The 25,807-nt window shown below is 42.8% G+C and overlaps 1 protein-coding gene across 1 annotated transcript; it reads left to right on the top strand.

Moving 5' to 3' along the window:
• Nucleotides 1-2,803: 2,803 nt before the first annotated feature.
• On the top strand, nt 2,804-5,839 carry LOC147612394 (galacturonosyltransferase 8-like). The gene is made up of 3 exons (XM_086783010.1): nt 2,804-3,205; nt 3,657-4,913; nt 5,084-5,839. Exons 1-3 carry the CDS (start codon nt 3,077-3,079, stop codon nt 5,357-5,359), a joined length of 1,662 nt encoding a protein of 553 aa, XP_086639136.1. The 5' UTR covers nt 2,804-3,076; the 3' UTR covers nt 5,360-5,839.
• The last annotated feature ends 19,968 nt before the right edge of the window (nt 5,840-25,807 follow it).

Below are 25,807 nucleotides of genomic sequence, written 5' to 3'. Positions count from 1 at the left end.
TCTAGAGAGAGAGAAAATATGTATGGATGAAATAGTAACTCTAAGATGGTAGCTCTAGAGAGAGAGAAAATATCTTCACATGGAAAAGGAGAGCTTGGGAGAGACTCAAACAGATGGCTCAAATACTACAGGAATGGGAGAAAGAGAGAGAATCGTATTGCAAAGCGTGGAAAGTCGGGAGAATGAATGAAAACGGTTTTTGAGGTTGATGTGGAATTTGGTGGGAATGTCAAATACGGCATTAAAGTGCAGTAAATAAGATTGAAAGGGTAGAATTGAAAGTAAATGGATTTTTCCTATTTTCGGGCCCCTTAAATGGACGAGATTGATGATGTGGAAAGAGAAAGAGATACGAAAATCCTAGAGAGGGAAACTAGAGCCTAGAGGGGGAGCCTAGAGAGATCCCCTACTTTTAGCAAGAAAGTACGCTTCTTTATGAGCTGTGTCTCCTTATGCCACAGCAAAATTAGTCTTAATTCCTTAAAATTAAGGATTCTTACAGGGCCCTTTTTATGCTCAAATGCCCCCTAATGTCTAGTTTGGCATGTTGTGAGGGGAAATTTGAGCCCCTCACAAACATGATGTATGTATATATAGAGTGTGTTTATGATAGTGTTGTGTGAATCCAAGGTAGCCAAAGACGCGTGGCAAGCAAAGGAAAAATGCAAATGTGCTAAACCAAAATAGAAGCAATACGAGCGATCATGGAAGCCAGGCGGCATAATCTTCTAGAAGAGAACAAAGGTAGCAACGGGGCTTGAGGAGGGAAAGGGATGATTAATCGAGTGTGGTTGATAGCAGTAAGGTTGGAGAGACCACCAGGAAAGAACTACAATTGTGTGGTTGATAGCAGTAAGGTTGGAGAGACCACCAAGAAAGAACTGCAATTGTGTGGGCTTTTGCAGGTCTCAGTGTAGCACGCTGGAGATGCCTACATGTATTTCTAGGTCTACAAAGAAGACTTAGATACAATGAGGGAGGAGTGTTTGGTTCAAAGCACAAGGAGGTAGCCGAGTCAAGGATTGGCCAAGGTGTTTCCTAGATTCTCTAAGCAAAACCTTTGTTACAAACGTGATCCAGATTAGAACTTCTTTGACTATACCTGTTTGTTGGTTAGTGGAGGATGAAGATGAAGATGATGTGAAGTTTGAAGTTGTGGGTCTATCTGTGGTGGTGGCAGATCCTGAAAATTTCTTGTGCTTTCTTCAATTTTCCTTGAAGTCCAAGGTCTTAGGCTTGTTGAGATTGTTTGTTTGGTTTGAATGAAGGGTAGAGTGTTTTGAGCTTGTGTTTTTTGTAGTTTGGTGAGTTTTTGTGCCTTGATGCTTTATTTGTGTTGAGTTGAGTGAGATGGTGGAGGAGGGATCTCTGAGAGGGCAGATCAAGTGTCTTTTATGTCAGAACTGATTTTGAGTTAGAATTAGAAGAGAAAGTATATAGAGTTAGTTCTGTGTAAGCAGAACATCAGAACCATCATCTAGGAGTAAGAGGATCTTGAGCTGACTTATCTGAGTGTGTAAGAAGTGTTTATGGGCCTCGTCTGACAGTCAGAGCTATCATCTATTAGCAGTAGGAAGGTTTTGTGTTCTAAGTGCTTTCTTTGTGGCAGCAGTGATTCAGGTGTTGTCAGTTGAGTGTCCATTATGATGGGATTTTGTGTGGTTTGAGTGGTGTGAGCAACTAGAAGTGCTAGTTGACTCAGAAAAGAGAGATTCTACTTCAGCTAGGTAAGAGTTAGTCATCCTCAAGAGGAAAGTCATTCGTCGGAGTTAGCTATGGGCTTGTAACTGTTGGCAGCAGAGAGTTAGCTATGGGCTTGTAACTGTTGGCTTGTAACTGTTGGCAGCAGAGAGCCTGTGAGGCGATATCCCTTCAAGTTTGGAGTGGTATGAGGGCCAGGAAGAGTCTACGGACACAGAGGAAAAGGACGTGGGATCTACGGCTAAGGGGCCCGATTTTAGGTAGGGGCGATTTGGGCCATCGAAACTAGGACTGAAAAAAACTTGGCATGTGAAGTAAACTAGGGATCCTAGTTTACTTCGTAGGCCAAGTTTTTTTTGTGAGTCCGCACTCGGCCTGTGAAGTAAACTAGGGATCCTAGTTTACTTCACAGGCCAAGTTTTTTTTTGAGATGTCGTGCTTCGCCTTCCCTAGTTTACAAAAGATCTAGAGCCCCAAAGTAAACTAGGGCCACCCCACAGTAAAGTTGGGCTTGCCATATTGCCTAGTTTACACTATTTCTTGAGTTTAGACTTAGAATTTTTTTGCCTAAGTCTCATAATGCAAGAGAAAGGATTTGAACCCACGACGTGCCGCTAGGGAGGCCATAGTCTTACCATTAGGCTATAATTTGTGCTAACTAGTATATCCGGTCTATATTAATATATGCTTTTGTTATGCGGGGCAACCCTAGTTTACTTTGGGACCCTAGTTTACTATTGGGCGGCCCTAGTTTACTTTCGGGGATTCCACGGCCCAGATCACCCACTCCCAAAATTGGCCCCCCTCAACCGCGTTGATCCCACTTGAACCCCCTCTTAAATGCACCGTGCCTTTTAGACACGAGAGTCGGCCCCAAAGTAAACTAGGGCCGTCCGATAGTAAACTAGGGCAGCCCTAGTTTACTTTCGAGGATCCGACGGCCCGGATCGCCCCCGTCCAAAATCGGGCACCCTTAGTCGTCGATCCCACTTGAACCCCCTCTTAAATGCATCTTGCCTTTTAGACACAAGGGTCGGAGACAGGCCATTAGACTAGTTCAATTAAAATTATTAGTTTAATTAAAATGGCCACCACGGCCCGCGCGCGAAAGTGTGCTTATCAGCACCAGAGGCAGAGGCCGGCGGATTGACGTGGCATTCGACCCGCTAGGAATGCTCAGTGGCCGGTTCTGCATGATCGGAGCCTCCTGGGGCCAGTAGCCTGTGGCCATCGCCTTCGCCATCACATTTTCAAGTGCGCCATTCTTCTCAAAGAGGCGAGAGGCTACGAAGTGAAAGAAGCTCTTACGGGCTGTACCTGGTTTTCATTGATCTCATAGAATCCCTTAGAAGGGCACAACCCTATCAAGCACACCATGGCCCAACAGCGCCTGCCCAGAGCGTTGCCCCTGCAGCTCCTCCTGGTTGCTGCCGCCATCGTCCTGCTTGTCTTCGTCTCTGGCGCTTCTCTGCTCTACCTCACCTCACCGCCCTCCCTGCTTGATGTGAGTATTTCCCTCCTTTTTTCAGCCGCATTTTACCGTTGAAATGTACAGTTTTCAAATTCAGCCTGGCAATCGATTTGCTGTAGGCACATTCCTTCCCTAAGTAGTGAAACTTTATCCATCATTCAAAGATATGTTCAAAATCAAGATTAATGGTGCCCTAACCTGTTGAAAACTAAGCTTGATGACCCGCGAATCTGGTGAAGATTAAGCTTCATGATCCCTAATCTGGTGAAGTCTAAGTTTGATGATGCCCTATACTGGTGAAGATTAACTTAATAGTGCTGTTAACCTGCTGAAGTTAAAGCTTGATAATGCCCTATAATGGAGAATTCCAAGCTCAATAGTTCCCCTAATGTGGCGAATCATGGTTCCCTAATATGCTGAAAATTAAACTTAATGCAGACCAAATCTGTTGAATATTAAGCTAAATGGTGATGTTTATTTGCAGGCTGAGTTGGAGCTAAACTCTCTCAGATCTCTGCATGAGCAGGCTTATGTGATACGCAGATTGAACGCGGTGAAGTCTGATCCCTTGAAGGTGAAGGCAGACTCGCTGTTCAAGCAGGCCAATGATCAGATAGCCCTGGTGAACTCCTATGCTGCCTATGGCCGCAAGGGCAATCTGGACATGATGCAGGAGGTGAGGGTCTTCACAGAGCAAGCTGCAGGTTTCATGGAGCTTCTCAACCGTCCAGAAAACAGAGCCCTATTGGATGCTGCCCTGGTTAACCTGGACCATCTTGCACAGTTTGAAAAGGAGCTCAAAGAAAGGATCAAGTCTGCTCGAAAGATCATGACAGATGCTAAGGAGTATTTCGATGGGCAGCTCAGAATACAGAAGCTCAAAGATACCATCTTCTCTGTCAATGATCAGCTTGCTAGGGCCAAGAAGCAAGGGGCCTTCTCCAGCTTGATTGCTGCGAAGTCAATCTCGAAAAGCTTGCACTGCTTGTCCACCCGCCTCATGGAAGAACGCATCTCTCACCCCGAGAGATACATGGAAGATCGAGTTCCAGCACCGGAGCTTGAGGATCCGAAACTTTACCACTATGCCATCTTCTCAGATAATGTTCTAGCAGCTTCCGTCGTCGTGAATTCTGCCGTGGCCAATGCACGAGAGCCTGAAAAGCATGTTTTCCATGTGGTTACTGATAAGATGAACCTGTGGGCCATGAGGGTTTGGTTCAAGATGAGGCCCCCAAACAATGCAACCCACATTGAGGTGAAGGCAGTGGAGGATTACACTTTCCTCAACTCCTCGTATGTACCTGTTCTGAGACAGCTGGAGTCAGCCAATCTGCAGAGGTTCTATTTTGAGAATCAGATGGAGAATGCAACCAAGGATGCCCCAAACATGAAATTTAGAAACCCTAAGTACTTGTCCATGCTCAACCATCTGCGGTTCTATCTAGCAGAAATGTATCCTAAGCTGCACCGAATACTCTTTCTCGATGATGATGTTGTGGTCCAAAAGGACCTTACGGCCCTATGGGAGATTGACATGAATGGAAAAGTCATTGCGGCAGTGGAAACTTGTTTTGGATCCTTTCACAGGTATGACAACTACATGAATTTCTCTCATCGGCTCATCAAGGAGAGAATTGATCCCAAGGCTTGTGCATGGGCCTATGGCATGAACCTTTTTGATCTAGATGCTTGGAGGAGGGAGAAATGTACAGAGGAGTATCATTATTGGCAAAACAAGGTAAGTCTGCATTGGGTTGTGAGTCTTAGTGTTTGTGGTAACCAACCCTTACCTGGATTTTTGGTCAAAGTATTATTCTTTTGGGTGCGTCATTAAGTACTAGTATAAGCTTGCCATTAGTGCTAAGAGTTAGTTGCTTTCCATACTAATCTCCTGTGAGCTGCACACAGAATGAGAACAGGACATTGTGGAAGCTCGGAACTCTGCCCCCTGGCCTCATCACGTTTTACAAGACCACAAAACCCATAGACAAGAGTTGGCATGTCCTTGGTCTAGGGTACAACCCCAACATTAGCCAAGAAAAGATCAAAGACGCAGCAGTTATTCACTACAATGGGAACATGAAGCCATGGCTGGATCTTGCAATGAATCACTATAAGGAATATTGGACAAAGTATGTGGATTACGGCATGGAATTCATTCAGATTTGTAATTTTGGGCACTGAGAGGTAAGACAGGAGGGGGATATCTTGTCATGGGCATCCAATGGAAACCTGATCTTGTATGCTGGGTGGATCATATGCTTGAAAGTTGGAGTAGGAAAAATCTGGTTGGGTTTCGCAGGACTGCTCCACCATCATCTTATTATGTTTCTCAAACGCCTCTACTGTCGGGTCAAACCTTGAAACTCTTGGTTTTGGGTTCTTTCACTGTGACTCTTCAAGGCCTATGGGCCTTCTATACGCTTGCACATGATCAAGCTTTACTCTTTGAAACTATGTCCATAGCGTCCCTTGGTGTAGCTCTCTTAATGGATGGATCTCTCTATGGATGTTTACTAGTATGTCCTTGTACGGATAGCTCTTATGGTGGAGGATTGCATTCTTATCCATGTTTTACCTTTCTTCAGTCTTATCTGTGCATTCGAAACCTTGATCTCGTAAGTATCCAAACTATTTTTCAACAATTTGAAAGTCTTATCACAACAATGTCTTAACTTTGGCCACAAGTTTGGAGCAAAAGAAAAGCATGTCAGATGAGGAACCCTTAAGTGTTAGACCCGGTACTTAATGTGAAGTTGTTAGCTTGGTTGTGCAACACTTGGCTAGTACTGTAATCCAGCTCACACGCACTTGATATTGTACTTGTGGATAGAGACACAACGCCTTGGCATCTGTAGGTAGCTGCCTAACATGAGATGAGCTCTCTGTATGCAGTGCTATCACACAAACCCTTGGCATCTGTAGGGTAGCTGCCTAACATGAGATGAGCTCTCTGTATGCAGCTACACTACAGATGAGCCAGTGTCATCTGTAGTGTAGCTGGTTAGCACATTCTTTATAAATTGCATTGTGTTTCGAATTGAGCAGATGAGTCACAGATTTACCAGCTTGAGAAACTATCAAGTTGCCTTGCAATTTTGAAAGAATTGAGCAACATGTCTGCGAATTGGCATTTACATAATGGTCTCTATGAGCTACCCGGGCTGAGATTGGACACCTTGTGTGAATGCTCCAATGGGTGAGTGCTACCACCTGTTTAATATTGCTGCTGAAAAGAAAGTACATTGAGCTTTTGGGTGGATCTAAAAGGTCTCTCAGAGTAGATTAGTAGGAGAGCTTTTTAACAAAAGTGAGGAAAAAATACTGGACTTCAAAGTCCAAATTTGAATTCTGGGGCTTATTGAGTGTCAAATTCAGAATTTTAACCCTAAAAAAGGTGGGTCCGTATTGGAAACATGTGTGCGAGTAGTTACAGCACGTGGCAATATATGTGGTAAAAGGCATTGCATCATTCATGCATGTAAAACTTTTAGCTATGTAATAGTAAAGTGTATCCACAATTAACATATTTCTTCTAAGGTGCAGTAGCTAGCTCCTTGACATTTTGTATTATTTTGGTAATCTCTCCATGTGTAAAGAACTTCTCATCATTAATAGATCCAATAACGTTATATGGGATCTTGGAAATAGCTGGTACAATACATCTTTAACATCAAGCATCTTGTTAACATCATCAACAATGATTTTGTAAGACCTTGGCTTCATAGGGTTAGTAGCAAGGATAAAGGTCTCCATCCTATCAGTTTCATTTTATATATTTTGTTAAAGGAGTAAGGTTGCCTTCTCCTATATATTGTGTCTAAGGGTGTCTTCTCCTCTGGTGGTATATTGCAAAATGTCAAGGGTAACAGTTCAACAAATTGTTCTTTCTTATTTATCTTGGAACAAGGCTTTTGAACACAATAATGATATATTATTACTATCAAAATCCAAATACTGAAAGCATCATACTAGCAAAAGCAAATTCATAAAATATAAAAGAAATCAATCAACTAGGGAGACATGGGAAAGATTTGGAAAGATTTTAGTGAAAGAAGTTTTTAGAAGGCTAGAAATTTTTAGAAGTGTTAAAATTTCACAAAATTTTTGGCATAGCTCTTCAAATTTTTACAAAGATCAAAAGGGGTGGAATATTTTTCGTAGATTTCAATTTTGTGGACATAGAAGTTAACTTCTACGGGTGAAGAAGTGGCATGGAAAGTTTAGATAGAATTTAGGAAGACTAAAAAAAATGGCCAAAGTTTGCCTCCAATTGGTCAACACAATTCAAAGGCATCACCTCCTAAGGAGGAATCAATACATATACCCAATAATTGCAGGTCCAAGAGTGAGTGCGAATATCGTTCCCCACAAGACATAGCACGCCTCACAACCTTCTTGTTCTTAGAAGTCTAAGTCCTTTTCTTTGCAAGGAAATTCTTAACTTTGGAGAGACTTATCCAATTGAATGAATGGGAATCTAAGAGCCCACACAGATGAACCTCAAGAGGATAGTTGGGTCCAGAAATGATGAATGACATGTTGTCTATTGGTCTCCATGATCTTTGACAATGGTGCTGGTGGCAACATATAATCACCAAGGGGGTGCAAGGGAATGGTGAGCATGCATTGTTGTTGCCTTGATTTTGTTGCCCCCGCTTCCTCATGTGCCCCCGCATCTACCCCTTGCCTCGTTTCTATTGCCTCCGCCTCCTGCTTGTCCTCACCTCAACCTCCACCTCCGCCTCTACCATGATGCCCCCAACCTCTGCCCTACTACCCTTGCCTCTGCCCTACTACCCCCACCTCTGTCCTTGCTGCCCTGCCGCTCCCCCCCTCACCTCCGCTTCCTTTCCCTCTCTTTTTCCCACGCCTCATCTTGCCCACGTCTCCGCCTCTTTCTCTGCCCTCTTCTTTTCCTTCAGTATGCAATTTCTCATGGGATTCAAGTCGGCCGCCCACCGTTTATTGGCTTTATGGTTTCCGCCACCATAGCAAATCCTTTCTCACCCCCACAGGCAAGGAGAATCATCAATTTTTCACAAGATGAGCTCATCTCTCTCGAGCATGACATTGACATTGAGGTCCAAACCACTCTTATCGGCGAGGGTTTATGGCTCCCACCCCTCTCACTTGTCGTAGGCCTGTGAATGGCGTGCACTTCTAGGATACACGTCTGCTTGGTCGAAGCTTCTTCGAGGTGGACTTTCATTCTCCAGAAGCTACTTCTCAGTAGCAGCCCCTTTCCTCTTGGCCCTAGGAAGATCTTCTTCTTTCAGTACTACCAGCAGCAGGTGGGCTTTGATTCAGTTGTGGAGGATCAACGCCTCACCCCAGTCTCATTGCAATTCCCTCCTCTTCCCCGGTCTTATTGGAAGCACTTAGCTTCCATAGGGTCATCCTTTGGCTAGGTTTTAGAGGTGTTGGCCCTCCAGGGCTCTCCTGCCTTAGCTTTTGTTGGTGTTGCCACTACCACTTCTAATGGTGTACCCCTGGGTTTTTGTGCTTGTTCCTGATGCATCAATACTGATGATCATATCATGCTTCGGAGGCCCGACGTCTCTCATTTCGGTCAGAGGATGGAGATTACAGGAGGTAGACCTGCCTAGTGTCGGATTTGTCGTCTCGCGAGACAAGGCCACATTGCTAGAGATTGTCCCAGATCAAGAGGCCACGCTAGGAGGCAGTGTGGTCCTACCCAACAGATGCCTCTTAGAGCTGCCCAGACTCTAGTTGCCCCTATGCCCCAGCAGACCATAGAATGTTGGGTTGTGGTTAGAGATGGCAGGTGCCCTCGGACCCTCGTACCTACCCCTTTACAAGCACCCTTAGAGGAGCACCCCGACCCTTATGCAGCTCTTGCCTCATAGGATGTGGATCCTTATTTGGAGGATGAGGCTTTGCATGCATATGATTTGGATCCCTTGTAGGAGGATGTAACACTTCAGATACAAGATGACTGCACCCTCAAGGATCATGTTGCGCAGTCGCATTATCATGATACCTATCCAATTTTGAGGACCAGCCCTAGCTTTTCCCTAGAGTGGGAATGAGAGGTAAGGTTTTCATTCGTCAAATTTTATCTCCCTTACCTATGCGAGATGTACCTCCCTCTCTAAAGGGGGTTCTTCGTCGATCACGAGATTTGGTCGTTCCTACTCTAAGTCCTTTATGAGGATTGTCTCATGGAACATTTAGGGTCTTCGGGGTTTTTTTCACGTCGATAGAAACAAATTATCAAAACTCAACTTCATAGTGCAGTTTATAGGTAGACCTATGGATGTAGTGCTCTTGCATAAATTGGATGCTAGCCAGTGTGGGAGATCAGGAAAGCTTCTTTTGGGACACACCTTTTGGTTGCCAGCCACCATTGGTACCAAAGGTGATGTTTGTATTTTTGTTTCAGCTGTAGTTCTCATTTTAGTGAAGCTGCACAGGCTGTGGTGGTGTGGGTGGCCCTTATCCATCCACTGCCTTCTCTGCATATCTCTCCTCCACACTGCACATAGCACACTAGCAACATCATAGCCACCATCATCACTCTTGCACCTCTAGCCTCCATGGCAACACTTAAACCCTCAACTTCTACTTCTTATGCTTTAGCAGTAGAAAGCTGCATCTATAGACTGAAGCTCTTCAAGAGTCTTTGCCAGAGCCATAGCTTACTGTAGGGCCTAGCATTGCTTTTGGTGTTGCTATGTGTAAAGGTCATGCCTCTGTAACCCATTGGCTGTTGTCAACTCCCCTAGATGCTTTCGACTCTGCCGTGTGAGAGATAACTCCCTTCTTTGTCAACTACTACCAGTATTATCGTGATACTACTGCTCTTTTGTGCACAGTGTGGGGACTACATCGCCCTCTCTTATTCATCTGCTTTTGTAATGCATGAACTCTACAACCATGCCTTAGTTGTTGCTGATTCGGTTGTGACCATCGCTTTACTAGCAACTCTACCTGTAGCCAAAGTCGCCACCTCTTCTTTTTTAGAGAGGGCAATGAAAATGTTCTCTTACATGCCAATCTGTAAGGGCATGTCATCACACCTCTCTTTTCCACACAATTGTGAGATTCACACACCTCTCTCTCTGTGTATGACACTGCCTTGTTGCCTTGATTGAACCCTCTTCATGAGATTAGCCAACCATTAATATGGTCACCATAAGCTCCTCAATGAGCCTTACTTGTAGGTTCTTCATTTACTGCAAATCTCTTTCTAAGATCTAATCAGCTTAGTGTACGGTGACCCTTTGTGAGCTCTCAATTGAGCTCCAAGATATACATGCCTGGTGCTTGCATGCAACCATTTTAAGGGTGCTTTCAGTTGTACTTTATCATAAGGAGCCAAGGTGCATAAGCATTATGAAAGCTTGAAGACTTCCACCAAGTTGCTCATGTTCTTGAGTAACATCCACAAGTGCATCCTCTTCTTGATGCACACACATGTGAACTCCATTGAGTCCACCATCTCACTTGCCATCATCTTGACAAGCATGCACCTCCACACATTCTCTTTGCCCAAGTGCAAAGAACCATACGATTCACAAATCCCAACATAGCAATCCTTCTCAAATATGAGCATTCTTTCATGCTCAAACACCAAATTAGAGGCAAAAACACCAAAATACCTTCACAAACCTCCTTGGCAGCTTCTCCTTGATGACACCGAAGACTCCATAGCCTTCATACTTGCTGAAATCTCTATTTTCAGCTTCCATGATGATGAGCATGCTCTCCATGTTGTAAAACTCCCATTTGCAACTCTCTTGGGAAAGTCTATGCAACCTCCTTGTTGCAAATCTCCTCTCAAACTTGAGAATGGTAGCTCCAAATCTCTCTCAAATCCTCACAAATGAAAATCCAAATGATAATATGAGTGTGCTTAATTTTTTTATAATAGAAATGCTAAAGTAGAAGATATGCTTAATCAATTAACTCATAACCAAAAAATCTATATATAGATATTCACCATGACCAAGAGCCCACTCAAGCTCTGATAGCATGTTAACAATCCTAAAATGGGATTGATCATGGTGTTAAACATAGATTAAACAACATAATTAAGGTGGATTAAACCACACAAGAAACTCCATGACTAGAGAGGGAGATTGCGCACTCAAGACACAAGCTCTATTGCATATCTCAATTGAACCATACAATGATATAGGCCCTCTAGCCTTATCCCACTTTACACATCATCATGCCATGTGGCAAACTCTATTCCACATCCTCTTTTGTGGATCTCATAAATCACATCCCATATAATAATATCTTGCACCTCTAAGGTGCTTTCCCACACACATAAACCGAGCTTACATATTTCAACAATTTATACTCTCCATTCATGGGAGAGATTGTTGGCATGAGGATGACATTCCGAAGAGAACATTCACTCTTCTTTATTCATGGCCTAACATGAGAAGGGATTTAGGATGTATTTATGTACAGTTAGACTGGTTTTATGTGGCTTGACAGCGGGCGACGGGGAGGGGGGGTGGATACTTTTATTGCTGCAAGCACGTCAAATCGGCGGATCATTGCCCAGTGATTTTATGCATTAGATATCCGAGTCGCCCATGGATCGGCACCTTATATATGCATCCCTTATCATTTGTTCTCAGATACAGTGAGCTATCACATCAAATGCTTGAAAGTTGGAGATCTCATGATCTCTCGTGGACCTCACAAAGTTTGGCCTTTGCTCTCTATGATATTCACGACATTTATCACGTGTGCCCTTTCTAAGAGGTAGGAGGCCTTGGACTTAGAAAGGGCTATTAGATGTAGATTGGCTTCCGTACAGAGAGAGGTGAGAAACATCTCGTGCTCACTAGGTTGCAGACTCTTTATGTACTGTTAGGGCAAAGCTTCATTACTCTCTTGAGCAGCGTGCAGAGTACCGCCACCATGCCCAGGAATCCTTTTGGACCCAGATGGGTGGCAGATGTAACAAACACTTCTTTGCTACTCATGGCCCATCTCATGCTAGAGATAGTGTCAATTTGCAGGATTCACATGGCACTCTTCATTCTGATCCTCTTATGGTTAGACAGATTGCCACTGATTTCTATCATTGACTTCATAGCATTGAGCCTCATTATGATTTGAGACACAAGGCATAAAGGAAGGTTTGGAATGCATTGCTACATTTGATTTTACTGAGGCGATGTGTGCCATTTTGGATGCCCCTTTTTCTATGCAGGAGTTCAGTCATGCTTATCATGCCTTACCTCATGGGGTAAGTGCCCAGGGGAGGATGGTCTCTCCTCTATTTTCTTCATTATTTTTTGGGATGATATTGGGGCACAAATCACATCGGCTCTCCAAGAGATGTGGGTCATAGGTTCTATGCCTTATTATCTCACTAAGGGGCTTATCTGCCTTATCCCAAGAGTGGGGAGAAGACCTTGATTAGACAGTGGAGACCTACCACCTTACTTGGGACTGCATATAAGGCAGTGAGCAGATTGTAGCCAATTTTACAGGATGTCATTCATGATACTAAAAATGGATTCTTACATGGAAGCAGAATCTTTAATAACATTTTCTCATTTTGCGAGGCTGTGGAATGGGCTAAAGCAAGTAACCAACCTTTAGCCATTCTACTTTTGGATTTTGAGAAGGCTTATAATAGAGTGGATTGGGACTTCATTGAGGGTACTCTTAGCCATATGGGGTTCTCTCGGAGATAGATTAGGGGAGTTTCATGCATGTATCGTGATGCCCACAGTACTTTGCTAACTTGCGGCGGTGATAGAGGAGAGCAATTTCAGATCTCTCATCGCTCAGTGTATGGTAGGGATGCCCTTTAGCCTTTTTGTTATATATTATAGATGCAAAGGCCATGAGCATCTTCCTCTACTCCTATGCCGGTATTTTTGGATTGAGCTTGCCTCTTCATAGTCACGAGGAGCTGGTTAACTCTCAGTTATCTAATGATACAACAATGTTCTTGGAGGCCTCACACATATGTTTATGTTCCTTCCGGGTGGCATTGGAAGATTTTTTTGGGCAGCAATGGCCCTCATTAATTGGCACAAATCTATTTATTTTTGGATTAGTGACTTGCCACAAGAGCTGCTTGGGATGCAGAGCTTGGTTTTACTTGGATCAGCAATGGATACACTGCTAGATACTTGGGATGCTAGGTTGGGGTTGATACTTCCCCTGCACAACAGTTTTCACTGATACTTATGAGTATTTGGAAGAAGCTTCTTCATTGGAGCTCCAAGAGATTGGATCTAGCCTCCAAATCATTGGTGGCTAATCAAGTATTTCTTGCCTCAGCTTGGTTTATTGCCTCTTGTTGGTGCTTCTCTTTGCATGCATTGGTCAATTACGGAGTTTGATCTACAATTTTCTTTGGTTGGGTTTGGATGACACCACAAACACACGTTCCAGGGTAGTTTGGCCAACCCAGACGAGATGGGGGGCTGAATATTATTGATCCAAACGCTCAGTGCAAGGCTTTGCTTTGCAAACTTGTGGTTAGAGGTTTCCTACCAGGTACTGAGCCCCTTGGAAGGATTTTTTCTTATCTCATATTTTTGGATGTACACCCCATGTTTGGAGAGATTAGTTGCCCAACACATGGTTTTTGTTCATAGAGGTAGATATCAGGGCACCATCTTCCACTCTTATTGTAACCATTGTCAGAGCATGGAGAATCATGAGACCCTTGTTGTGACAAAGGATTCCTATGTCTTTGAATGAGGCTGACTGATAACCTATTATGCAGAACGTGTTCGTTAGGGATGAGGCTGGTGCGTCTCATTTCATGCAGTGGTCAAGATGGGAGAGATGTGCATATATAGTTCTTCCTTGGAAGACCTTCAAGATTCTTCCGGTGGATTGGAGAGCTGCATCCATTCATCATCTTAGGGGATCTCGCATACATATTGATCATATTGATGTAGCTATACTTAGGATCTTTCATGGACGTTACCATCCGATATGGCTGAGAGTTTTTTCTACCTTTGCAGGTCATTGCTCTCTCGATTTAGGAGGCTAAAGATTGCATTATCTATTCAATTATGCATGGATGGAGATTGACGAGATGTAGCATGAAGAGAATCATCCCAGACCATAGGCTTAGTCCAATGAGGATTGTTGGTCATTCGGGGAAGCACTAGTTCATTGATCCTTCTCCTCAAATAGTGACTCATGGCTCTTGGTGTTTGTGGTTGTATGGTGGAAGTCCTATCAGATATCTTCATTGGGATCCACGTGAGTGAGAGCAGATTAATGCCTTCGATTGATTAAAAAGCCTTCCCTTCAATTTCATGGTCTAGAATGCCAAGCTTCTCATCACTCAACAAATGCATACTCTCATGCCTCATTGGGAGAGTTATGACATCACTCTAGTGATACAATGCAAATATTGGCCTAGACTATGGCATTCATATAGAAGGAGCTAGATCTTTCATTTCTTTTGCTTATTTTTACATGGTGATCTCCCAACCAATAAATGGAGATCGATTTTCGGTGTAGCACCTACCTACCCAAGATGTGCGACAAATTTTGAGACTATACAACATTGTTTATGGGGAAGCAACACTACACAATATATTTGGGGTTCTATAGCCCAACTTGAAAAGATGCAGGGGGGAAGAGAGCTCGAGCTCTTGCAAGCACACACACACACTCACAAAACCCTAATAGAGAACACACAAGGTGAGAGGCTGAAAATCTTCTTCTTCTCTACTCAACACTCAACACACCATATACAGTCTCTAGAATGGCTGTCACACAGCCTGTCATCCCACTGGCCGCATATCACCCAAGATCTCACCAACCATGCCAGTGGTGTAAGTGTGAGGTCTATCCCCCAGGCGGGTCATCAGTGGCCACCGCCTCACTAGACGAGCTCGATATCTCAACACTCCCCCTCGAGCTCAACTCCATCTCATGTACACCAAGCGAAGCCCTAAATCTGCGGAGCTTCTCTGTACCCAATGCTTTGGTGAAGATGTCAGCTACCTGATCCTCTATGGTGACATAAACAAGGTCAAGATCTCCTGCCAAGACCTTCTCTCTGATGAAGTGGTAGTGGACCTCTATGTGCTTCGTACGAGCATGAAAGACTGGGTTCCTGGCCAACTGTATACTGCTAATGTTGTCACAAAAAATGACAACTTGTCTATCCACTGATAGACCCAAATCTGCAAGTAGCTTTCTCAACCAAGCTACCTCACATGCTGCCATAGCAGCTCCTCTATACTCGGCCTCTGTACTCGATAGAGCAACCGTAGGCTGCTTCTTGCTGCTCCAAGTCACAGCAGCACTCCCCAAGGAAAACATGAATCCACTGGTAGATCTTCTATCTGAGATACTACCAGCCCAATCAGCATCTGTGTACCCATGTACACATATCTCTGTCCCAGTCTCATAGAATAGTCCACAATGCAAAGTAGATTTCACATACCTCAGTATGCGTCTCACTGCATCCAAATGCGGTTTCTGTGGAACCTGCATAAACTGACTCACCAACCCAAAAGCATAGCTCAAATCTGGTCTGGTGATCGTCATGTAGATCAAACTTCCTACTATGCGCCTGTACATAGTAGGATCCTCCAAGATCTCTCTCTGAATCTGCACTCAACTTGCCATTCTGATCCAATGGCATAGAAATAGGCTTACAGCCTGTCATACCATACTTGGACAACATGTCCAAGCCATACTGTCTCTGCAGTAATCCAATACAACACCATATTGGGGAATATAGGAATTTTTCACAAGTTTGGGACACGTGGTCAAAAGTTTGGATTAACCATAACTTGAACACCACTAATCCAAAATGAGCGCTTTATAGCTCTTTAGATTCTATTTTTCAAGCGCTTTCCAACGATAGGTCATATGATAGGGTTTTGAGAAACTTACAAACATGTTATCCATGTCCCCTTTTTTAAGTATTCAAAAATGGGAATTGGGAAATTCCCAAATTCACTAATATGGTGTTATACCATGTGGTGACCTAATCACCTCAATGCCCAAGAAATATCTAAGCTCCCCCAGATCCTTCATCTCGAACTTCTTTCTAAGCAAGATCTTTACATCAAAGATCTCTGCATCATGGTCCCCCGTAATAATCAAGTCATCTACATAGATGACAACAAGCACAACTCCTCTATCACCATGTCTCACATACAACGAGAAATCTGCATTGGCTACATGAAAGCCAATAGTGACAAGATATTCAAAAATCTTGTCAGACCATGCTCTTGGTGCTTGCTTTAAGCCATACAAGGCTTTCTTCAACCTGCAAACATGCTCGGGGTAACCCACATCCTCATAACCAGGTGGCTGCAACATATACACCTCTTCTTGCAAATCCCCATGCAAGAATGCATTCTTTACATCCATCTGATGTAAAGACCATTGCTTTGATGCAGCCACTGCTATCACAACTCTCACCGTTGCCATCTTGGCAACTGGGCTGAAAGTTTCCTCATAATCAATGCCATATGTTTGCGCATATTCTTTGGCTACCAATCTAGCCTTGTACCTGTTTATGCTTCCATCACTGTTATGTTTAACTTTGTACACCCACTTGCATCCAATGGCTTTCTTGCCTTCAGGCAATTGCACTAAATCCCAAGTTTCATTTCCATATAGTGCATCCATCTCCTCATCCATAGCTTTCTCCCAACACACATTTCCAATAGCCTCATCAATACATGTGGGCTCAACAACCTGCACAACCTTTGCCATATATGCATAGTGATGTGCCACATAACCATCATATGTAAATCTCTACACAAGGTTCTTCACTCTCCCTGATCTTCGCAGCTTTTCATTCATGGCTTCCATAGCCTTCTTTACACCAGGTGTTCTCATAGCTGGGATCCCAAGCTCCTCATCAAGGCTCATATCTGAGCCACTAGACTCTCCATCAACATGAGAATGCCCTGCAGAAATGTCAGGCATACCAAGGGGCTCAACCACTTTCTCTTTTCCCTTACGTGATGTAGTAATCACATTTGTAGGACTGGTATTATGACGCAGCCTGCCACTCCATGGTCTATCAACAGACCCACTAGATGAGGACTCTCCTGGTCCACTCAAAGACTGTGATTGCTGACCTGCATTCTGTGCAACCACACTTCCACTCACATCAGCCCCAATAGCTTCTTTTTCAGCAGCATACCAGCTGCTCATCTCATCAAAGACAACATCCCTACTTACCCTCAACTCACGTGTAGCAGGGTTATAATACCTGTACCCCTTTTGCTCAAGGGAGTATCCAATAAACACACATTTTTCAGCTTTTGGATCCAGCTTAGTTCTCAGCTCATTTGGCACATGCACATGTGCAATGCATCCAAAGACTTTCAGATGAGACAAATCTGGTTTTCTGCCAGTAAACTTTTCCTCTGGAGTTATATCATGTATGGCTGCAGTTGGAGTCCTGTTCATGATGTATACTGTTGTAGAAACAGCCTCAGCCCCATAGCAATGCGGCATATTCTTCTCTTCCATCAATGCTTGCGCAATCTCAGCAATGTGCCTGTTTTTCCGCTCAGCAACTCCATTTTGCTGCAGAGTGTATCTGCATGTAAACTGTCTCCGAATACCATTCTTCTTCAAAAATTCAGAGAACTCATTGGAGAAGTACTCTCCCCCTCCATCTGACCTTAGGCACTTTACATATTTCCCTGTTTGCTTTTCAACCAAAACTCTGAAATTCTGAAAGTGAGTAAACACCTCACTCTTCTCTTTCATGAAATATACCCACACTTTCCTTGTGTGGTCATCAATGAAAGTCACATAATACCTGCAGCCTCCCATAGATATGGTCTTCGTAGGACCCCATACATCTGAATGCACAACATCTAGTGCATTTCTGCTCACATATCTATTACGTGGAAACACATGCTTTGTTTGCTTCCCAGATTGGCATGCTTCACATATTTTCTGCATACCTTCCACTTTAAATTTTGGCAACCCTGTCACAATTCCTTTGGTCTGCATAGACTTCAATCTCTGCACATTCACATGTCCAATCCTTTTATGCCAAATCTTTGTGTCTGCAACAATTATATGGCCTCAAGACACATGATTGGCACAAGATATTACAGGCATATAAATATTTTCTTATTCATTTTCTCTTTGTGGTACATAAATTTTATGTAAATGCAACATGTAATCTTGAATAGTGCGAGATGAGGTGTAAGAAGATGGAAGAAACAATGGTGGACTCCTTGTAAGTGCCAAAAATGTTATGGCCTATTGCACCTCCCAAGAGAGCTCCACACATTCACCAATGGAACAAGCAATAGACAACAATTGTCGTAGGGTACTTACCAATGCTCCGAGCTCACGTCCCTTGAGGCTCTCCAAGATCACTTGTAGAAGCTCCAATCCTCCAATCTTCAACTCCACTTTGTCACCGTGGAGTTGCTCACATCACAATTCAAGGCAATTGTCCTCTCACACTTCTATGTAAAAGCATAGAAGAGACACATGCACTAGAGTAATCTCTCTCTCTCTCTCTCTCTCTCTCTCTCTCTCTCTCTCTCTCTCTCTCTCTCTCTCTCTCTCATACACAAGATCAGACAAGAGCTCTCATAGAATAAAGGGGGATTGTGTCTTTCCATTATGAGAAATCGGCTTATATACAACTGACCCTTATTCACACTTCGCGCCAAAAACTTACTAACTAAAGCCTTGGCTGGCCAGTATCTCATAATATACAACCTTTACTGTGCCATTACATAAAACTTATTAATGTCCTCACAAATGGAGGACCATTTTTTTAAAATCCAAAGTGGTATTAACAAAAGTAGTGTTCTAATGCACACAGACAAAACCATCAAGTGAAGATGATGGTGTCTATGATGGACTCACAAAAATTTAAGTAGACTTGGCTGAACTAGTAATCCATCAGTCCAGCCTAACCCCATCCGATCCCATGGGTTAGCCAACCGCCCAACCACTGTAGTGATGGGATCCCATTAAGAATTTGGTTAGGTTTTGTCCCGGGTACCGAGGAAAAGAGTTCCAAGGCCCCCTAGCCGGAAGTTCGTGCAAACACCACCCCGTGGGCGGGTAAGAGCGAGCTCTTTGTCATGTTCTCTCATGAAGTCGACTTTGAAAAGTCGCTCACCCTTGCGTCCCAACATTATGAGATGCAGATTGCATACATGGAGCAATACTTGGCTCCCCACTCCATCTCCTTTTCCCATTGCCTCAATGATCGATGGGTGCCTGTTGAGCTGCCTAAGTACATTCAACAGTATGCCCGCCCCTACATCCAGTGCCTTGAACGCTTCATCGACATCTGCATCCCCGCAGGAGCTTACTATACCTTCAATAAGCAGGAGGTGAAGAGCTTGGGGAAGGGTAATTTAGGAACTAGGTTCCTCTCGTGGCTCGCCACTTTTGCATTCCTCATCAGCAAGCGATGAGGATTCGGATCAGAATGTAGAGATGCCTGCATTGCAGTTGGTAGGGTATTTGAGGGATGACAAGGCAGTAGGAACGAGTGCTGGTGTAGAAGAGCAGCTTGTATTAGAGCACTTTCCAGAGGGTGCACAATCTACAGAGCTGAACAGCCCATTGTAGTAGAAGATGCGGGGCCATCTTCCCCACACGAGGAGAGCAAGGTGCTGCCAGAGCTTGAGATCAATCTCTTGAGCACCATTGTGGTGGAAGGTGAAGAATACTTATTTCTTCATGACCTTGAAAAGGCAGCTGGCTTGAGAATGGATGAATGCTTGGGCATTATATGCACGCGATGTGAGGTGGACCTTGATACGTCCAACCTCGGTTCTCACCTAGCTGAGTGCTATATTACCCCTTGGAGAATCTATGGCAGAGAAAGTTGCTTTGGCCAAGGAAACTGTGGTTGAGACCGCAGAGCAAGCCCTAGTTCCAGAGGAGGAATTCACAACCTTACAAGACAAGATAGAGGTTGAAAAGGATACCCTTGCTGCTGGAGTGACGGAGGAGACCAAAGCACTAAAAAAGGATGAGGCTAAGTCCTCGATTGACCTCTCCGCCCCTTCCAGCACTTTGGCAAAAGAAGACATTGAGCAAGAGGTAATTATCGACCTTTTACAACCTGGAAACATTTGTAATTATGTATAGGAAAATATTTTGATTTTTCCTTTGATTGCAGAGGAGGGTGGTTGAAATTGACGCATTTGCTGGGAGAGGCGGCAGCAGCAGAGACCAGGCCAAGGTCCATGGACATGATGCTGCGTTGGCGCACTATCTTGGTGGTAGACTTCTTGTGGATGGCATCGCCATATTCTGTCATAGCTTCCCCAGTCCACTAGGAGAAATTCTGATGCATTGGATGACAAACAATGTAATTTTACATATAATTAAAGCTATTTTTATCTTATAAACTATTGTTTCTCATAATTAGTGTACTCAACTTCATTATAAATGCATCAGAAATGATCTTGAGTGGCTGGGAGAGTAGTGCCAGGACAGTGCAAATTTTGAGCCTGCACCACTGCTGCAGAGCCTAAATTTGCACTATTCTATCATAGCTTTCCCAGTCCACTAGGAGCAATTCTGATGTATTGGATGACAAACAATGTAATTTTACATATGATTAAAGCTGTTTTTATCTTATAAACTATTGTTTCTCATAATTAGTGTACTCAACTTCATTATAAATGCATGAGAAATGATCCTGAGTGGCTGGGGGGAGCAGTGCCAGAACAGTGCAAATTTTGAGCTTGCATCGCCACTGCAGAGCCTAAATTCGCACTGTTTTGGCATAGCTTCCCCAGTCCTCTAGGAGCAATTCTGATGCATTGGATGATAAACACTATATTTTTACACATGATTAAAGGTGTTTTTATCTTATAAACTACTGTTTCTCACAATTAGTGTGCTCAACTTAAATCCATCAGAAATGATCCTAAGTGGCTAGGGGAGAAGTACCAGAATAGTGCAAATTTTGAGTCTACATCGCCGTTGGCAGAGGCCAAATTCGCATTGTTCTGGCACAGCTTCCTCAGTCCTCGAGGAGCATTTCTGATGCCTTGGGTGACAAACTGGCACATGATAGACACTCCATGTAAAACAAACATGATGACACCGAGACATTGTAAGATAAACTTAAAATCTTAATTATCAAAAGGTTACAAATGAAAGCTAGATAGGCTTGTTATGAAGGGGGGTTTGAAACAAAAGAGTTACTTCAAAAAAAAGGTTAACGTCTAAGATCTCTAGATCGTGTCTCGCTCGCCTCGACGAATGCGCCGAGCTAGTTACATGTCCTTGGCAGATATGGTAATCCTCTTTGCATGTATTGCAAGGAGGTTGGTGTCTTCAAAAAGCCCAACAAGATAAGCCTCAGAGACTTCTTGCAATGCTTCAAGGGCAATCCCCTACACACGGAACTCTGTTCTATATCGTTGGAGAATCTCCTTCACTGTGCAAGCGAAAGGGGCTCTTCCTATTAGCAACTCAGTGTTCCTCTGATAAAACTTGATTTCTTGTAGAGTCCTATGCCCTTGGCCCATCCTTCTCCTTGGAGCTCTCTATGTTGTGTTAGTGCATTGGCGAGGTTGGGACTTGGCTTGAAGAGCTTGACCTTTCTACGCTTGCGCGCACTTGCAAGAACCTTCTCTTGGTCTTTCTCATAGTTTGAATCCTCCTCCTCTTGTTGGTGTGGTACCTATGTATCAAGTTCCTCCCGGCGGGTAGGTAGGGGACCTTGTCTTGGTAGTAGGGTCTTTCCACCTATGGTGTTGCACAATGTAGGAATGTTTTCACCAACCCAGTCGAACTGCTCATCGGCCTCTCTGTCTTGATCTCTGGGGTGGCTGCATTGTGGGGTCTTCTTCACACGTTTGCTCCCACTAGAAGGGCCTGCATGTGTGTGCACTGGTGTTGCTGTGGGAGGAGGGTGGTGATCCCATTGGGCGTGTCCTAGAATCCAAGGGGTCACTCTCTTCTGTGGTGTCGCCCCAGTATGTAGTCGTTGGGTGCCTTGCACTGTGTTTTGTGAAGGCATGGTAACACATGCAGTGTTCTTGGTGCATGCCATATCCATGTACAACTATGCTAACGTGGTGATGTGCGGGTGTCCTTACGTGTGTGTCTACGTAGATCTTGAGCTCAAGCTCTCTAAAAATCCAAGGGGTCACTCTCTTCCGTGGTGTCGCCTCAGTATGTAGTTGTTGGGTGCCTTGCACTATGTTTTATGAAGGCATGGTAACACGTGTGGTGTTCTTGGTGCATGCCATATCCATGTACGACTATGCTAACGTGGTGATGTGCTGGTGTCCTTACGTGGGTGTCTACGTAGATCTTGAGCTCAAGCTCTCTAGAAAAGTGAAATGAAAATGAAGTGAGAGAAGGAACTATTAATAGTTTTTTTAAAGGGAAAAAAAAACCTAACTAAACTTATTTTCTTAGCCTTATTACATCTAGATTTATGCTGGTGTGCGTGCACAACCCAATGCCTCCCTTGTCTCCTCATTCATGCACATGCCTATGGGGAGCATTGGTCTGCAACCATTCAAGCCGAGCATGACTTTTTGCAGCCTTGCGTGCCTCTTGTGCAAGGAATACGAATGTGTAAATCAACCTTCCATTTTCTAGCTTCACAACAAGGGGCTACACACATAGCTTGCAAAGGCTCCATAGCTAAGCAGAGGAAGAAGCTAAAGCAGAGAGATCCTCAGAGAGAGAGAGAGAGAGAGAGAGAGAGAGAGAGAGAGAGAGAGAGAGAGAGAGAGAGGGAGTGAGTGAGAGAGACTGTTAAAACTTTGCCATTGCAAGTTTAACACAAATCCGTTTTTCTAGGTAGAAAATGATATTTTTGATATACAAATATACTAACATGGAGTTTTTTTATCAATAAATTACATTTATGAGAAAATTTAAAAAATAATAATTTTTGGGGTCTCCACAATTTCGGGATCTCATGGATGTAGTGGTTCCTGACAGTTAGTTATGTTTATGGGGTTGTGGGGACCTGATAGCTAGTTATGGATATACGGCTTCTGACGTGACCTTAAATTACAAGCTTTTTGGAGGGAAAAATTTATTTTCATCATACATATTGGTTGGGTTGTGTTTTTTCCACCTCAAAATGTAAAAAAATAAAAAATATTTTTTTTAAACTTTTTGGGGCCCACCTAAATACGAGAATGTTTTGCTGATGTGGAAGGGAGATATGGTGGGAGTTAATGAGAAAGGAGATTTCAAACTAACAAGAAAGATTCAATTTGTAGAGAGTGAAGATGAAAAATTCAAAAAGTAAGAGAGAAAGTATGAGAAAAGTCAAAAAGTAAGAGAGAGAGTATGTTTGTCTCCTTTAAGCTCAGCTTTTTAAGCTCTAATCCCTTAAAATTAGGAATCCTTAGGAGGCTCTTTTTGGGCCCAAAAAATTCCTAATGGCGAGACGTCCTCCATTGACTCTCCATCAGTTGTTGCAACTTTATCACTTAGGTCTCCACCACGACCTCATTCACAAGATGGTCAAAATGCTTTCCCAACATTCTTGATATAAAATATTAATTTAAAAACAGGTCATAAATACAGTTTCTAACGAACTCTCATCTTTCCACATTGTTCCACATCATTTCTTGTTATTCCACACTCTTCTACATCAATTCACATTGCTTATTCCACATCCAATCATATGTATTTCCATCGTCCTTCATCCATTCTCATCCAATCACATTATATTACATCTCATCAATTCACATTGCTTATTCCACATCCAATCATATGTATTCCCATCGTCCTTCATCCATTCTCATCCAATCACATTATATTACATCTCATCAATTCACATTGCTTATTCCACATCCAATCATATGTATTCCCATCGTCCATCCATTCTCATCCAATATATTACATCTCATCAATTCACATTGCTTATTCCACATCCAATCATATGTATTCCCATCGTCCTTCATCCATTCCATCCAATCACATTATATTACATCTCATCACATTGCTTATTCCATATCCAATCATATGTATTCCCATCGTCCTTCATCCATTCTCATCCAATCACATTATATTACATCCAATCACATTATATTACATCCAATCACATTATATTACATCTCACATCTATCTACATCTATCCTCCTTCATCCATTCTCATCCAATCACATTATATTACATCTCATCACATCTATCCACATCTATCCTCATCACATCACATCATAACATATCCACATCACATCTCATCCATTCATATCACATCACATCACATCACGTTCACATCTATTTACATCACTTCACATCCATTCACATCTACCCAAGTCCACATCACATCACATCTCATCTATCCACATCATATCTCATCATATCTAACTGGATCCACATCACGTCTATTCATATCTAACCGGATCCACATCACATCACATCCATTCACATCTCATTATATCACATTCACATGTCACCACATCCACTCACATCTCATCACATCCATTCACATCCATCACACCCATTCACATCCCACATTCATTCACATCTCATCACATCCATCCTCATCTTATCACATCTCGTTCACATCCATCCACATCACATCACATTCATTCCTTCCACATTAGATCACATCCACATCTATCCATATCACATTTCATTCATTCCATCCACATTACATCACATCCACATCTATCCATATCACCACATCCATTCACAGCTCATCACATTCATCCACATCCATTCACTCATTCACATTCACATCTATCCACATCCATTTACATCATATCACATCTCATCACATTCACATTCACATCCACATCTATTTACATCACATCACATCTATTTACATCACATCACATCTATTTACATCATATCACATCTCATCACATTCACATCCACATCTATTTACATCACATCACATCACATCTCATCACATCTCATCACATTCACATCCACATCCATTTACATCACATCACATCCACTCACATCTCATCACATCACATTCACATCTTATCACATCACATCTCATCTAATCACATCGCATCCATTTACATCCCATCACATTCATTTACATTCATTCAGATCCACATCACATCTTATCACATCCACTTTTAGTACCGTTTTCTACTTTCGATACTGATAGGATTTTTCTAAGTTTCTGCCAATTGCTTGGCCTAGTTAAAGGTACTTTTTTTTCGATCCCATTGAATCTACGTATCCGCCGAGAGGTTTAGAAAGGGAAAATAAACCTTATCAAAATTGAATAGTAAAAACTCAGAAAGAGCATTTACATATTGTAATTTCATTCCTTAAGCTTCATTAATGAGAACTAAATCTAAACTTTCGTTTACTCATTCGATCCTCGATCCTCCCAGGGAATCTAGATTCTCTTTTCTGAAAATAAGAACTATTCAAGTTTTCTCGATGGATATTTTCATATTCTTTCTCAAATTTCTCAAGTAAAATATATTAAATATTCTTCTTTTCGAGTTAAAAAAATTCATGGGATTTACAAAAATCAATTCTACCCATATTTTCCAATAAAATTAATAATGGTCAAAATTCCACTTTTGATAAATACTCATAATTTGAATTATGCCAAAAATTTCTCTTTTACCATTTAATTACTTGGATCTCAATTATCATGGGAATTCCTCTTTTTGCATAAAAATAAATTTACCAAAAATTCCTCTTTTACCATTTAATTACTTGGATCTCAAATAT

The sequence above is a fragment of the Cibotium barometz genome, chromosome 45, assembly GCF_041138505.1.
Source record: "Cibotium barometz isolate CiBa-2024 chromosome 45, ASM4113850v1, whole genome shotgun sequence".
In the NCBI taxonomy this organism is placed as follows: Eukaryota; Viridiplantae; Streptophyta; class Polypodiopsida; order Cyatheales; family Cibotiaceae; genus Cibotium; species Cibotium barometz.
Note: the sequence above shows the minus strand (reverse complement) of the source record. Positions and strands in the feature narration are given on the sequence as shown.